This window comes from Exserohilum turcica (genome assembly GCF_000359705.1).
Source record: "Exserohilum turcica Et28A unplaced genomic scaffold SETTUscaffold_1, whole genome shotgun sequence".
NCBI lineage: Eukaryota > Fungi > Ascomycota > Dothideomycetes > Pleosporales > Pleosporaceae > Exserohilum > Exserohilum turcicum.
In genome coordinates, this window is record NW_007359914.1 from 3570697 (window position 1) to 3584122 (window position 13426).

General features: G+C 53.7%; 5 protein-coding genes across 5 annotated transcripts; 2 read left to right on the forward strand and 3 right to left on the reverse strand.

Moving 5' to 3' along the window:
• Nucleotides 1–899: 899 nt before the first annotated feature.
• On the reverse strand, nt 900–1970 carry SETTUDRAFT_162678 (uncharacterized protein). The gene is made up of 2 exons (XM_008022916.1): nt 1641–1970; nt 900–1563 (listed from the first exon to the last, which is right to left on the reverse strand). The coding sequence occupies exons 1-2, from the start codon at nt 1918–1920 to the stop codon at nt 1091–1093; spliced, it is 753 nt and encodes a 250-aa protein (XP_008021107.1). The 5' UTR covers nt 1921–1970; the 3' UTR covers nt 900–1090.
• Nucleotides 1971–2901: 931 nt separating this feature from the next.
• Nucleotides 2902–5280, forward strand: SETTUDRAFT_178482 (uncharacterized protein; the record flags this gene model as incomplete). Its single annotated transcript, XM_008022917.1, has 3 exons — nt 2902–3109; nt 3143–3274; nt 3400–5280. The coding sequence occupies 3 exons, from the start codon at nt 2902–2904 to the stop codon at nt 5007–5009; spliced, it is 1950 nt and encodes a 649-aa protein (XP_008021108.1). The 3' UTR covers nt 5010–5280.
• A 1793-nt stretch (nt 5281–7073) lies between these two features.
• On the forward strand, nt 7074–8330 carry SETTUDRAFT_85568 (uncharacterized protein; the record flags this gene model as incomplete). Its single annotated transcript, XM_008022222.1, has 1 exon — nt 7074–8330. A coding segment is annotated over one exon (1257 nt), but the record flags the coding sequence as incomplete, so codon positions are not given.
• A 1092-nt stretch (nt 8331–9422) lies between these two features.
• Nucleotides 9423–10336, reverse strand: SETTUDRAFT_162679 (uncharacterized protein). Its single transcript, XM_008022918.1, has 2 exons — nt 9816–10336; nt 9423–9747 (listed from the first exon to the last, which is right to left on the reverse strand). The coding sequence occupies exons 1-2, from the start codon at nt 10211–10213 to the stop codon at nt 9663–9665; spliced, it is 483 nt and encodes a 160-aa protein (XP_008021109.1). The 5' UTR covers nt 10214–10336; the 3' UTR covers nt 9423–9662.
• Nucleotides 10337–10904: 568 nt separating this feature from the next.
• Nucleotides 10905–12828, reverse strand: SETTUDRAFT_162680 (uncharacterized protein; the record flags this gene model as incomplete). Its single annotated transcript, XM_008022919.1, has 4 exons — nt 10905–11792; nt 11840–12026; nt 12076–12291; nt 12342–12828. Coding segments are annotated over 4 exons (1652 nt in total), but the record flags the coding sequence as incomplete, so codon positions are not given.
• Nucleotides 12829–13426: the final 598 nt, after the last annotated feature.

The window sequence follows — 13426 nt, forward strand, 5'->3', positions numbered from 1 at the left end:
GTCGTAAGACTGTCTGTACGCTTAACAAAGTTGGCTAGCCACTTCTACCCAACCTGGCCAGCGCCGCGCGCAGCCAGCAGCTTATCAGCCATATCGCGCACAGCAGCATACGTGGGCGCAAATCCACGTAGATCTAGATCAAGTATATGATCAACTATCACCTCCTCTTCTAGCTTAGTGAGCTTCTTTGAGTTAGGCTGGCAATCGCGTCGAGCAGGTATACCAGCGCGTCGGCGGCGGATTGTTCGTTTAGACACGTTGTAGACAGCAGCAGCGCGACAATTACTTTGTGTTTGATAGAGATTAATAGAAGAAATAGCAAGCTGAATATCTGCTTCATTTAAAGCTAATTGAGTAGCGCTACGTTGAGCCATTGTTCGTTGAGATAGGAGAGGTGCGCAGGTTTGGTGGGGTGCGGCGCTCGCTTGCCTGCGGCGCTCGCTTGCCACATACGTTATATATATACCTGCATCTGGATATCTACCTGGATGCGAGTGCGGAACTACTACTACTACTACTACTACTAAGCATGTGGGGGAAAGTGGGATTGAGTATACTGGAGGTAGACGCGGTAGATACTCTTGCGATACTGGACGTTGTAAAACAAGAACGGGTATGCTGCTTTTTTCTGGCTACACATGCATGCGCTTTTTTTTTAGTGTGTTCGAAAGTGTAGATGTGTAGGTGGATGGGGGGCCTGTCATTGGTTCAGAGATCAAATGCTGGCTTGTTTTTTTCTGTTTTATTCGGGGGATTGATTGGATGCTGGTTCTATTAATTGCTTTTTTTATCAGGGGGGGGGGGATATAGGCGGAGATTTGGTGGAATGGCAGAGAGTATTGGGATTGGACGGAGAAATTGGATAGAGCATGCATGCATGATTTCATTATCTTTGAGGGGGGGTATATATATATGAATAGGCTACTTTTTTTTTCTCGTTGTTGATGGAGTGTCTGATTAATCGCGTGAGAGCATTAAGCGTATGTATGATGACAAAGATGGGGACCAATTATTCGTACACCTAGATGCACGATGAATACCAGATTCCCCCCTACTTCATTTTTAGGCATGCCTGTCATGCCGCCGTGTATTACAACATGACCAGACCAGCAGCTCCAGCCAGCATAAGAGCACCTTGGCCGCAGCTTCTCAGCGCAGCTCCGCCCGTGAACTGAGGCAGCGCCGAACTAACGCTGCTGGGGTTTGGCGTCAGGGTTCGGGAAGAGTAGCCGCCTGTGGGGAATACATTGGGCAACGTAGGCTTATTTGAAGCCCCAGTACTGGGATATGGCGCCTCGGTCGTCTCAGGCTCCGCAGTCTCTGTCGGAGAGATGTCTTCAGAGGTGAAGGAAGGTGGTTCCTCAGTGTAGCTCTCTGCGTCACTCGCACTCGGTATCTCAGGTGACTCAGTTGGAGACGGGACGGCTGGCGTCGCTGAATCCGGGATCAATGTTCCGTCAACCCCGTATTCACGCGCGCACTGCTCTGCGCTGACGTTCTCCACACAGCAATAGGGGATTCCTGCGGCATCGCGCGTGCAGTAATAGCCGGGATCACAGACTTCTATTACAGTGAAAAAAACATTCAATTAGCATTTTTCTTTTTCGAAAGCATGTTGATGGTCGCCAAATAGAACTTACTTCCCGTGCCACTGCAGCACTGAGCGCCAGTCGAAGGCTCAAAACAGAGACCTCTGCCCTCGGTGGAGCTACATTCGTTGTAGGTTGCTCCGCAGACTTCCTCACAGGTAGTACCGGTGCCGCTGCATGGCGTGCCGCTGCCATCGGGGTAGTAACCCTGGCGTTTGGAGAGGGCCTCGCCCCGACGCAGCATGGCGCTGAAAGACTGGTGGCTGATGAGGCCCTGGGTAGCTAGCACGGAGGTACTGAGGGCCGCGAGGGTAACGACTGAGAAGTGCATTGTGTGTATGTTTTGATAGGAGAGTTGAGAAAGAAAGAAACGATTGAGATAGGGGGCCAGTGAAGTTTGGCAGGTCAAGACATGGCTATATAGCGTTTCTCTATTCCGCTCTCGACATGCAGAACCTCAGCCTTGCCTCTTCAGCTTTCAGCCTGGTGCTATTCCGCTGGATCTATTCTTTGATCTAGACAAGCCCTCGTTGTCGAGACTTGGTTAGAGTGCAACCAATCCACGGCTGTGGTGGGCACTGCCAAGCCGTATCGTTCACTCTGCTAGCATCTCACTGGCAGACGTGTATGAGCATATGTCAGGGCCCAAGGCAGCTTTTTGCCCCGTACATCGCTTTCGATTCCCCTTGCAGCAAAATCCCGCATCCAATCTGCCTTGTTGACCGACGCCTCTTGGTGCTGTCCGATACGCCCGCGGACGCTGTGTGGGTGCTGTTCCTGCATGAGCGGGTGGGAAAAGTCGGCTGTTGTTTGGACAGCTGAAAAGATCGTGCCACGCCAAGTCATATGGGGGTCACATGTCTGAGAGACTATTGGAACAACTTGGCCCCCGCGAATATGGGGTAGGGCTGATGTGTAAATAAAGGATTGCTTTGTGGCCGTCAGGGTAAGGATTGCACGGACCGACACCGGCGAAAATATATTATACATGTTCGAGGAAGATTACATCTGTCCAATGTGGGCTTGATTTTTCCAGCAGATTGAGCATCCCGCATGTCTTCTTGTCCAGCGGTTCTGACCGCTGCTGTGACGATGAAACATTGAGCGCTGCTTGTTCAGGCCCCCAAAAGCCACATTTCACCGCGAGATTGGGCGCTAGGCCGCATGCGTACTAGTGCCTGGGGCATTAGCGGCCAAAGCTGAGGGCTGCGCGTGCCCAGCAACGTCCATCTTGTCAAAGCCACGATGCAAACCCCGCCGCGGCGATTGGGAATCTCCAACAGACAGGCACTGCTCTAGCCTCAGTTAATACATGCCTTTGCCAAAGTCGCTTCGCGGTCCTGTGCGCCCGGCCACGTCAACGCGCCAGACGCTGCGGAAAAAGTGCCGCGCCTGCAATCACCTCGACCCGAGGGGCCACACGAGCTCCGTGTACGATGATGAATCGGCCAAAGAGCCTCGCGCCAGTCTGAGCTTGGTCGTGGATGCGTTGAGCCTGTCTCGTGTCAAGGAGAGTGCATGTAGGTTTTGCAATGTGCTGGTCCTCGTACTAGATGCCTTCTTCAGTGGATGGAGAGGCGCACGAATCAAGGTGCACGTCGATATCAAAGAGAAGGGCACGATTAAGATTACGCTGGGCGGTGAGCGCTGGAAGAATGAGATTGCCGAGATCTATGCCGGCCCAGGTAGGCTACTCTTTTCCATAGCACAATTCAGTCCTTGGCAACACCTGCTTGGGGCGTTTTGGTTTCCTGGATGGCTATAATACTGCTTTACATATCAAACTTGACGACCATCTAACAATGTATAGCTTCACGGCCTCCATGGCCAACTCTAGGCACTGCACACCATATCCCGATTAACTCGGGGTCTGATGACACATTCAACTTCATTCGGCGCTGTATACAGGGCTGCATCGGAAATCCAAAACATAGAGCTTGCAAGTTGTCCTGCCCGTCCACTGTCTCGCCTCCTAAGCGTCTTCTTGACGTAGGCAAAAGTGCGTCGCCCGTTCGCCTCATCGACACGCACGGCAGACATTTCCAGTATGCAGCTCTCTCGCATTGCTGGGGAGCCCATCCGCCGCTCGTTGCTACAAAGTCAAACTGGGCGAAGCTGGCAGTCAACATCGCTTTCGATGTGTTCCCGCCGCTGTTTCAAGATGCAATCATCATTACGCGCCAGCTGGGCCTGCGGTACCTGTGGATCGACAGTCTTTGCATCATCCAAGACTCAGTCCGGGACTGGGAAACAGAGTCGTCGAAAATGGGCAGCATCTACCAGAACAGCTATGTCACCATTGCGACAACCCAGTCTGCAGACAGTAGCGCACGGTGTCTGGTCGAGAGACGGAAGCCTGTCAAGATCGTATACCAGAACACGAGTGGAAAGGAATTCACACTGAGAGCGAGGAAGATCTTGGATCATCACCCAAGCCATGCGCCAAACGGAGGCCCTGCGAAGCCAGTCGGTCCACTTACGTCTCGCGCATGGGCTCTGCAGGAACATGTTCTCAGCACAAGGATACTGCACTACACAGCTACGGAGCTGCTGTTCGAGTGCAAGACATCGTACCGCTGTGAACGCATGCCTGAGCGCAAATCGTATCCCACAACGCCATCTCTGATCCCAAAAGCCGTCGCCAGCAAGAAGACCGACGCCGTGTGGCAGGCATGGCAACGCATCATCGAGCACTACACCACGCGCCACCTGACGGTTGCCGCCGACAAGTTCCCTGCCATCTCGGGCATTGCTTGCAAGATCCGAAAAGCAACACATTCCGAATACCTCGCAGGGCTGTGGAAGTGCAACTTGGCTTCCGACTTGTTATGGCGTGTGACTCGGCCAGCGTCGCGCGGCGCAAACGACCTTGCACTAGACAAGTGGCGCGCGCCTTCGTTCTCCTGGGCGAGCTTAGATGCACCCGTTACATACACGCTGCTAGACGAGGAAGAGCGCGAAACATTCAAGTCCCTGATCACGATTGTCGCTTGCAAGATTACGCCCGTCGGACTCAACCCGCTGGGTGCGATATCAGACGGATCTGTGACTCTACGCGGCCCTACCATCGCTTGCACATTGTCCTCACATCAAGATCACGGGGAATGGGGCTATGATGTTGCGATCAAGGGCACAACCCCGATCCGCATGATGCACGACTGCTTGCTGGCTGAAGAAGAGGTTGACACTAGTCAGGGAGAAAAGCCACAGACGGTGCGGCGAGCGCGGGCCAGCGACACCATACGTCATTTTGAGACACCTGTACTATGTCTAAGCCTTGCGAGGTATGACAGCATTGTCGCCGGTCTGGTGCTGGGGGTCTCGGCTCGGAACCATGGTGCGTGGGAGCGACTGGGCACGTTTGCAGTAGGCACCGAAGCGGCACAGGAGAGCGAGGAGAAGGAAATCCTTCTTGTGTAGACTCTGAGGGATTGGCAAAGGGGGAGGCTTCAAAGTCTCTATTCTGGGAGTGTCGTTTGCTCGTTCGCAGGTACGTATGCGCTGACATCATGTGCTCTAGCGTTCCGAAGTCCGCCATGTCGCTCTGCTAGTAGGGCTGGCAGCGAGATGAGGATCGCCCGAGGAGAGTATTGCCAATAACAGAATGTAGTGGTGTTAGAGAGAGTTTATGTTGTCTATCTTTGGGTCGAGCAGTATATCTCGATGCTTGGAACATGGAATAGCATCTTTTTCGGGAAATGCGCCAGGGGTTGTGCTGTTGCTTATGTCTGTTGCTCCTGTCGGGTAATATTACCATGGACAGCTGGGGTTCATATGCATTCGTCAGATTCGCGACTTGAATAGCTATGCTGACTATGCATCGCGTACTACAACCGGTTTCCGCCTGTATACAGCTGACGTCAACCTGGTATTCGTGATACGCGTCGTGTCACTAGTGTCGGAAGGGCCTACATCGTGAACACCCTAGTCGTATACTTTATTTCGTCGGTACGGCAGGTCGACCCGTGCCGCGGGCATTAGATCCGATAACTGGCCGATAAATGACGTGGCGGTCTCGGAGACTGGGGAAGTGGTACTGATGGATTGTTTATGAAAGCTCGGCAGTGGAGATATGGGCACAAAGCTCGCACTGGGGAACTGACATGCTGGGGCATTCCAGTGATAACGTATCGTGAAACAATTACAGGGCCTGAGAAACCGGGCAAATTTGTTACAAGTCTTGTTAGATGCCAGGGCAAATCAGGCTAGGCTGCCACGGTCGGTAATGTCAAACTGAGAGCGGGTTGCAGATGCTTACACTACGCTTATGTGCAGGGCTCTGGGGTACACATAGACGCGGGCGGTAAGATATGTTTCCATTGCCCCCAAAGCTTGGCTGTGAGAAAGAGTAAGGAGGGTCGAGGCCTTCATCTTAGGCCGCGCAGAGATGGAGCGAGCACCGCCCTTGGTAATATGTCTGGTGTCAAAGAAAGCTTGTAGCCAGCAAACCGTCCTGTAATGACCCATGTCGTACATTAGCTCGCAGGCGCAGTCTGTGCCCGTTGGCTGCCACTGCCACGACCCTGCGGACTCGTCAGCCCATCTAGAATGCAGCATCGCCATTGCCTGGTCCCACCCGGTACAGAGTTCGTCCACTTTGCAGTCCTTGGCTCGTGCATCTAGATGCGGCTTGTACAGCCCGAACCCATGCGCGTCCCGCGTCGGGGGAGATGACTCGCAAGCGAATAGGAGGCCAGAAGACACCGGTGGAGCAATCTCTTCCCAATGGAGCTATGTTTAGCCCGGGGAAGCACGTCGCGGCTGTGGAGAGTTCGCATGAGCCACGGTAATTCGCCAGAGGGTGTATGAAGGAAGCATTGCCCAGCAAACTGGTAATTGGTAGCCAAGATAGTCGTCCGCTTCCGGGCAGCTAGGGGGGAGATATAGGGGCTGAGCGGGGGCCGCGAGCCTCGCGAGGCGTGTTTTTCCATCCATGATGACATGAGAAGCGAGGCGGAAAAGGGAGAAAAGGGAGCGTTGGCCGGAGCATGTGTCTGGCACGGCGGTGGTGAATGAGGCTCAGGCTAAGGCTCACGTCGGGTGCTGTGGCTCTTGTGTCCGAATGCGGCCTAGCGCGGCGATCCTCGGCTGGCGCTCTCTTGGGCGAAACGATTCGAAACACCCGCAGGCACGCTTATTCCACCACGGTCCGCGCCTTAACCTTTTTCACTGTTTGCAGCGCGTAAATGGGCCCAAAAACAGGCCCAGCTCCCTCCCGCACACCGTTGCTTCATGCATATCTCCGAGATGACTCGCCATTGGCGTTGTCCATGGGCGGCTGGCCTGAGGACTCCGGGGCCGATGGCTTGTTTCATAGGCCGCATGTTTATATAGGAGATTCGCCGCCCACGAGTGCGGTGCCGCCCAGTACGAGCAAGTCATTGTACGTTTGTTCGTCTTCTACGTTGCTTAGTAGTCTTGGACCTGTGTTCGCTGGTCGTTCGTTCTTTTCGTCGTTCGTTTTAAATTTACTCTCGCTGCACCATGTTGCACTTCGTTTTCCTTTCTCTGCTTACGAGCACCGCCCTTGGCCAGCTCTGCGAGAGCCGCTTGAAGACTCACCGTGGAAGCCTCGAGCTCTCTTCTGATTTCTGTCCCGTCAAGAATGACGACTCGACTGGCCTGTCCCAGCACCACCGCACGCCTTTCGCCGTCTCTCCAAATGGCCAGTTCGCATACCTTGCATACCTCGATGCATCGGGCAGTGGTGTCCATGTCCAGGCGGTTAACCCGCTGACCTTCACGCCCATAGGAAAGCCCGTGACAATGGCCCACGGAAAGGAGGCCGGTGGTCTCGTTGCCCACGATGATGGATTTGCCCTTCTTACTAACGAGCCCATGCCGTCCGGAACACCCAATGCACCCCCCAACAACACTGCTGTGGCTGTCCTGTACCGCTACACCCTTGGCAAGGAGACCTTCAAGACATTCCTCGGTGGCCCAAGTGACGATTCAGCCGGCGCTTCGTGTTCTCCACGCCTGAACGGTGATCTTGTTTATTCTGAAGATGCTGGCATGTACGGTGCTGCTTTTACCGCTGCTGGCTACGCTGGTGCTGCAAAGGGTCACTCTAGTGACAGTCTCCAATACGTCAATGAGAACGGCACTATCACGAAGACCGCAGGCGCTGCGGACTGCTCCCGCAACAGTGGCATTGCCCTCGAGGCTTCCGACTCAGTGCCATTTGCGAGTGTGTGCGCTGACAACAAAGGCACTCTATATCTGAACAACGGCGCTGGCATGAACAGCAGCCGTGTCAAGATCGGCGCTGCCACCGGGGCTATGGGAGGCGCATCAGGCTCCTACAGCCATCTTACGCGCTTCTTCGATACCGACTCGTACATCTTTACCTGGATGTCGCGAGGTGCGAAGGACTCATCCGCAAACCGCAACGTCGCTGTCGCTACCTCGCAAAAGGCCGGCAACATGCACGTCACCTGGATGACCGCCGGCAAAACTGACTGCCAAAACGCCCGCGTCGCTACTTTTGACAGCTCCAACGCCATTGTCTCCTGGGAGGAGATTGCCGAAGGCAAATTCACAGGCACTTACTTCCAGCAGATCAGAGACGGCAAGAAGATTGGCAAGCCGATCAAGTCCACGAACGTCTACGTTGCTGGAGACATGGTCAACATGGGCGATGGCCGCGTGTGCTGGCCCTACGTCAACATGGCGTGGAGCCTCGATGGCCTGGCCTCGAAATGCCCCCTCACCAAGGTCATGAGCTTCGCATGCATGACACTGGACCAAAACTCCGCCGGCTCGCCAACCGCTAAGCCTTCCGCCTCAGCTCCCCCCAACGTCTCCTACACCTCCTCGTTCCCTGTCGAAACCCCTGCTCTGTCGCCGTCGGCGCCACCAGCCTCTGACGTCCCATACCCATCCGGGTTTCCCGTAGGCACGCCTAGCATCCTGCCGTCTGCGCCCGCGGGCCAAAAACCCGGTGGCTACGGCCCTGGAAACGGGGATAAGTCTCCATCAGCAGCGCCCAAGCCCACTTTCGACCCTTTGGACGGCCCCCCGCGACCCTACGAGACCTTCGACCTCCCAGCCTCGCTGTCCTTCAACCCATCGTTGGCCCCTGCCTTTACAAACATCTTCCCCGGTCTTCCCGGCGAGTTCACCACGCCCCCAACATACCCAACTGCCACCACGCTGCCTCTCCCCGGCTGGACACGGCTCCCGTCGACGCTTCAAACAAGGACAAGCCCCAACTGCTCGAGCGCAACTCCCACTCCCACATCTAAGGGCTCTTATTACTAAAATGAAGTAAAACAAATTATTCCCTCAGCCAGACGATGACAAACGGACATTATATTTTTTTTGTTCTTCGCGTTGCTGGATCATCAACAATTGTAATTTCTCAATGTCTTTTTTCTTGTTGTTTGTATATCTCTTCAAATCTCTCTCTCTCTTGGTTTGTTGAGTCCTACATACACACACACATATATATATACAACACCATACTGTATTTTTTTTCTTGCCCTTCCTCCCTCACCCCCCTTTCCTCCTTGTCTAGGATACTTGCTAGCGTGTGGGGTGTGGGAAGTTTGTTATATAGCATGACAACAATGGGTCAATGTCTATTTCACAATTGCCATGACGTTACTGCCATTTTGTGGAATGTGTATTAAGCAGTATATTGAAGAAATGCTTGTATTGATTGTGTTTCTTTTTTCATGGATTATGTTGCATTGCAGTGTCTAATTTGATCTCATGTACTCAGTAAAAGTTGGTCTTGGCCACCTTTGTGAGTTCACGCTTGCCCACCCACCCCTTTTTTTGGTGTTCACTCGGGCTTGATAAAGGAGCTAAATGCAAGCCACGTCCAAGATATCCATGATCTCGACAATAACAAGAAAACAGCAGTTAAACGTAACATAACGGGTATTATACAAGCGCTCAAAAAGCCATACACACATACACATGACCACAGAACTCCCCCAACCTCGCTTCTCAGCATGCTCTAGCATCCTACATTCCAACACAGTAAAGAAGAAGAAAGAAAAACGCCATCTTATCGTACAAAACATACACGAAACAACCCTTCTTCCCCACCAAGTCCCCCAACAACTAAACATGATCATGCCGCCCCAGTTTCTTCCCCATCTTCCCCAACGCCTTGGCCTCGCCCTGTTTGATCTTTGCCAAGCGCGCTCTACACACTGCTATTAGCCCTGCACAGCAAGCTCAAAAAGGGGGGGAAGATATAGACGTAAAACTTACTCCTCGGCTGCCTCCCTCTCCAGCCGCTTAACATGTTCACGCGCCTCTCGCACCGCCGTCCGCGCAACGCTCAGCGCGCGATCTGCCTCGCGCTCTGCAGCCTCGGCATTCGCAAGACTCTGTTTAGCATTGATGATGCTCGGGTCTGCGGACGAGCGGTTGAAGAAGCCTGATGTGAGTTTGGGAGATGAGGAATTGGTAGTGGTGGTGGTGGTGCCGGAGCGCGATACAGAGCTGCTGTGACGATGATGCGAGGATGAGTGGTGGTTATTGGTGTGGGTGGGAGAATGAGAAGGGGAGGAGGAGGAGGAATGGCGTCGGGAGAAGAGGGAGGATTTTTGGGCTGGAGGCGGAGCTGGAGGCGGTGTTGGGTCGCGGCGGGATCCGAAGAGCGGCATTTTCCCTTCTTTCTTTCGTGAATATTTTTTCCTCTTGTCCTTGTGTGAGTGTGTTTTGACTTGCTGAGACGTCGTGTCGCGTGTACTCTAAAAGTCAAGACACGAGAATGCGATGAGATGGACCCTGAGAATTCCCCCCCTCCTCCCCAACGTCTTATATGCACTCCATTATAAACCCCCATGTACACCACCGTCATGGCTTCTCCCTCCTCCTTCTCCTCCTTCTCCTCCTTTCCGTTTCAACGCCGTTGTCCGAAGCTCAAAAGCAGGGTTCCGATAACATGGCTGCATATGACGTCTTTGGCTGCCCGAATCCAGCTGTGATCAGCGGGGCGGTGCAACATCAACAGGTAGAGCGCCGCATCGTCATCGGTTGCGTTTGCGAACCGCTCTCTATTCGAGTCTCAACCGAAAAAAAATGAAGATATGAAACATGAGGGCTGCGATATCAGATGGGAGACGACTAGCGTTGGTGTTGAGCGTGCATGTGGGTCAGGATTGCGCGTTCTGCCCCGGATACGGAGCCCAAGATGCTTGATATCCCAGCTTTGACGAGGGCTAGTGAGCTTGATTCAACTTCAAATACAGGGTCTTTGGGGTGTGCTGGTGCCGGTATATCCGTCGAAGCGAGACTGCTGCTACCCCGTGGGAGGGCCAAGAACGGCCCGGTCGAAGTACGGTTGTGGTTGTTGGAAATCATTCATATTTTCTGCAAAGATGATAGCAGCCGTCAGGTGATGCGCTCGCGCGCTTTGTGTATGCCATATATATCCGAGACGCCGCCCAAATGCACCGCTCTATGTTACTACAACCCAGTCTACCCACATTTTGCATGTTCACCATTATCCATCGCAAGCTTGCTCGTAGTTTTGAGAATGCTAATGATCATGACAGTGCATCCAAATGCTACAACAGCGCCAGCCACATATGTCATTGCACTTCTTTGCGACAGTTTCATGTAGCAGAGAGGTGGGAGAATGAACGCCAACGCGCAAGCAGATGTTGCGCCGAACAACTCAAAAACAACGCCAATGTCGCAGGTGAGAAGAGCCATGGTAAGGGCCGAAACAACAAGGGCAGTGGTGAAGATAATGTGGCGGTTGGGATTGTAGTGCTCGTCCGGGAACCAGTAGTTGTTCATGACTTCTCGGCAGACAAAGGCCTCCAGTGGAAGCGTGGTCAGCATGTTAAGGCCAAAAAACAGACGCGCAATGTTGACCATGAGGTTGTCGTTGGGGAAATTATTGAGCACATTGCCAAGCGTCTTGTCACCAAACGTCAGGTAGCCTGAAAGGGCCATGACGAGACATGCGATGAGCGATATGCCAGTGCTGTAGTGTGTAACGCGCGAGAAACGATCGATAGTGGGCTTACGCAGGGAGCCGTATATGAGAAGGCTGTTGTGATGGCAGACAAACGCAAATGCGATGACGCCTATGGATTCGAAGATGCCGGAGCGAATGACAATGGAGCCATGAAGTTGACCTTTCAACTCATCAGGCACTCGAAACGATTGCGTGACCACTGTGACAATGATGATGGTCATGCTAACTAGCGCAAAACCACTAGCTTTGGCAAGCTTCACGTCGTTAGTGTATGCACTATCTTGTCTAAAAATGCACTTACCTTTGAAATGTCCCGGTACAGCGACAGGGGGAAAGAGATGCCGAGAATGAGCAGAATCATGATCGCCCGCCTGTTGGTGAGTAGCCACAGGAATGACATGTCTGCTAGCGAAGGAAACAGGGAGTCCAGAACCCTTGGTATGGTGTCACCGATGATGACGCAAAACGCTACCATGCCGCCAAAGGCGCTGTATGCTGTCAATACATGTCTTTCCAAGTCTCGTAGAGACGACGTACAAGAGCCATTGCGCGAGCGATATGGCCACGAGCCCGGATTTGCCAAAGCAGTGTTGCACCGTTGCCTGGAACGAATCTGTCCCGCTGAGCTTCGAGTTGATGACAATGAGGCGAATCGTCCAGTCCACCACGATGGTAAGGCCGATGAGCAGGGCGGTCCCTGTAATGAGGCCGGCATTCCGAATGGCGTAAGGTTGGCCTATGATGCCCGCCCCGCTACGCTACGTCAGCCGTTGTTCGTGTGCATGCCCTTCGGTGTGCCTCACATGATGCTGTTGGCCATGTTCATAAAGGCGCTCCGCATTCCGCTGCGTGGCCGCGCGTTCTCGAGGTGGTCCTCCGGGTTGAAGTTCTGCTCGGCGACCGTGACGCTGGGCGCCTCGATGCCCGTGAGCAGAGGCAGCCGCTGTATTCTCTCGTGTCCGCCATCGTGCATGTAGTCGTCGCCGTCCAGCTCGACCCAGTCGGCCCCATTGCCGCCGTCGCCGTTCATGCTCCTCCTCGGCTCCTCGAAGCGGACGCGATTCGGAGTCCTGGGCGCGCCATCAGGGCGAGGCTGGGCAAACGACGACTGCCGCTTGATGTGGCCATTAGGACGCGAGCCCGGGGGTGCTGGAGAGGCGGATGTGGCTCGCGACGAGGCGGGCGAAGGCAACAGGTGCAAGGGACTTGGTTTGCGTTCGAGGTCGAGTTCGAGTTCCGAGTCGCTGTCTGACGGATGCTCATGCAGGAGCTTCTGGCTTTCGCTCATCGTGGCATTGTCGGCTTTTAGGGGATTGTTGCCTCGAGTGAACGTGGACCTGTCATGAGCGACTTCTGACATTGGCTTCCGGAACTTTGGACCCCTGCATGTGCACTAGGCCGCATTCGAGTTAGCGTGCGCCATCGGTATGAGGGAGCTGCATCCGTCTAGGCCAGACATCGCTAAAGCCCCTGTGCCTTTCCAGAAATCGGGTGAAAGCAGTATCCAGCGGGATGCCGGATTGCCGTCACAATGCATGAGCACTTCATCTCAGTTCACTATAGCGATATATTCGATTCTCCTCTCCCATGCCGCAACCATGCAACAGCCCGACATATACTACTTATTGCCCAGACCTGCTCCCCAGCTATTGTCCATTTTCGTATTTGTAACAATCCCAATGCTCTGCTGCCATGTCCACCCTATGTTCCGGGTCGCGGGTCTGTGCTTCAACTAGCGTATTATTATTATTATTGTTCCATTAGAGTCTAGTGAGCTCGAGGCTATGTAAGACTTTGGCCGAGGCCGTTCTAACTAGATTTATTTACAAATACGAGTTTGTGCTTGAAGTGTGTCTGTGGTGCTTCGGCCTTTGTCTAGGTAAGCGAT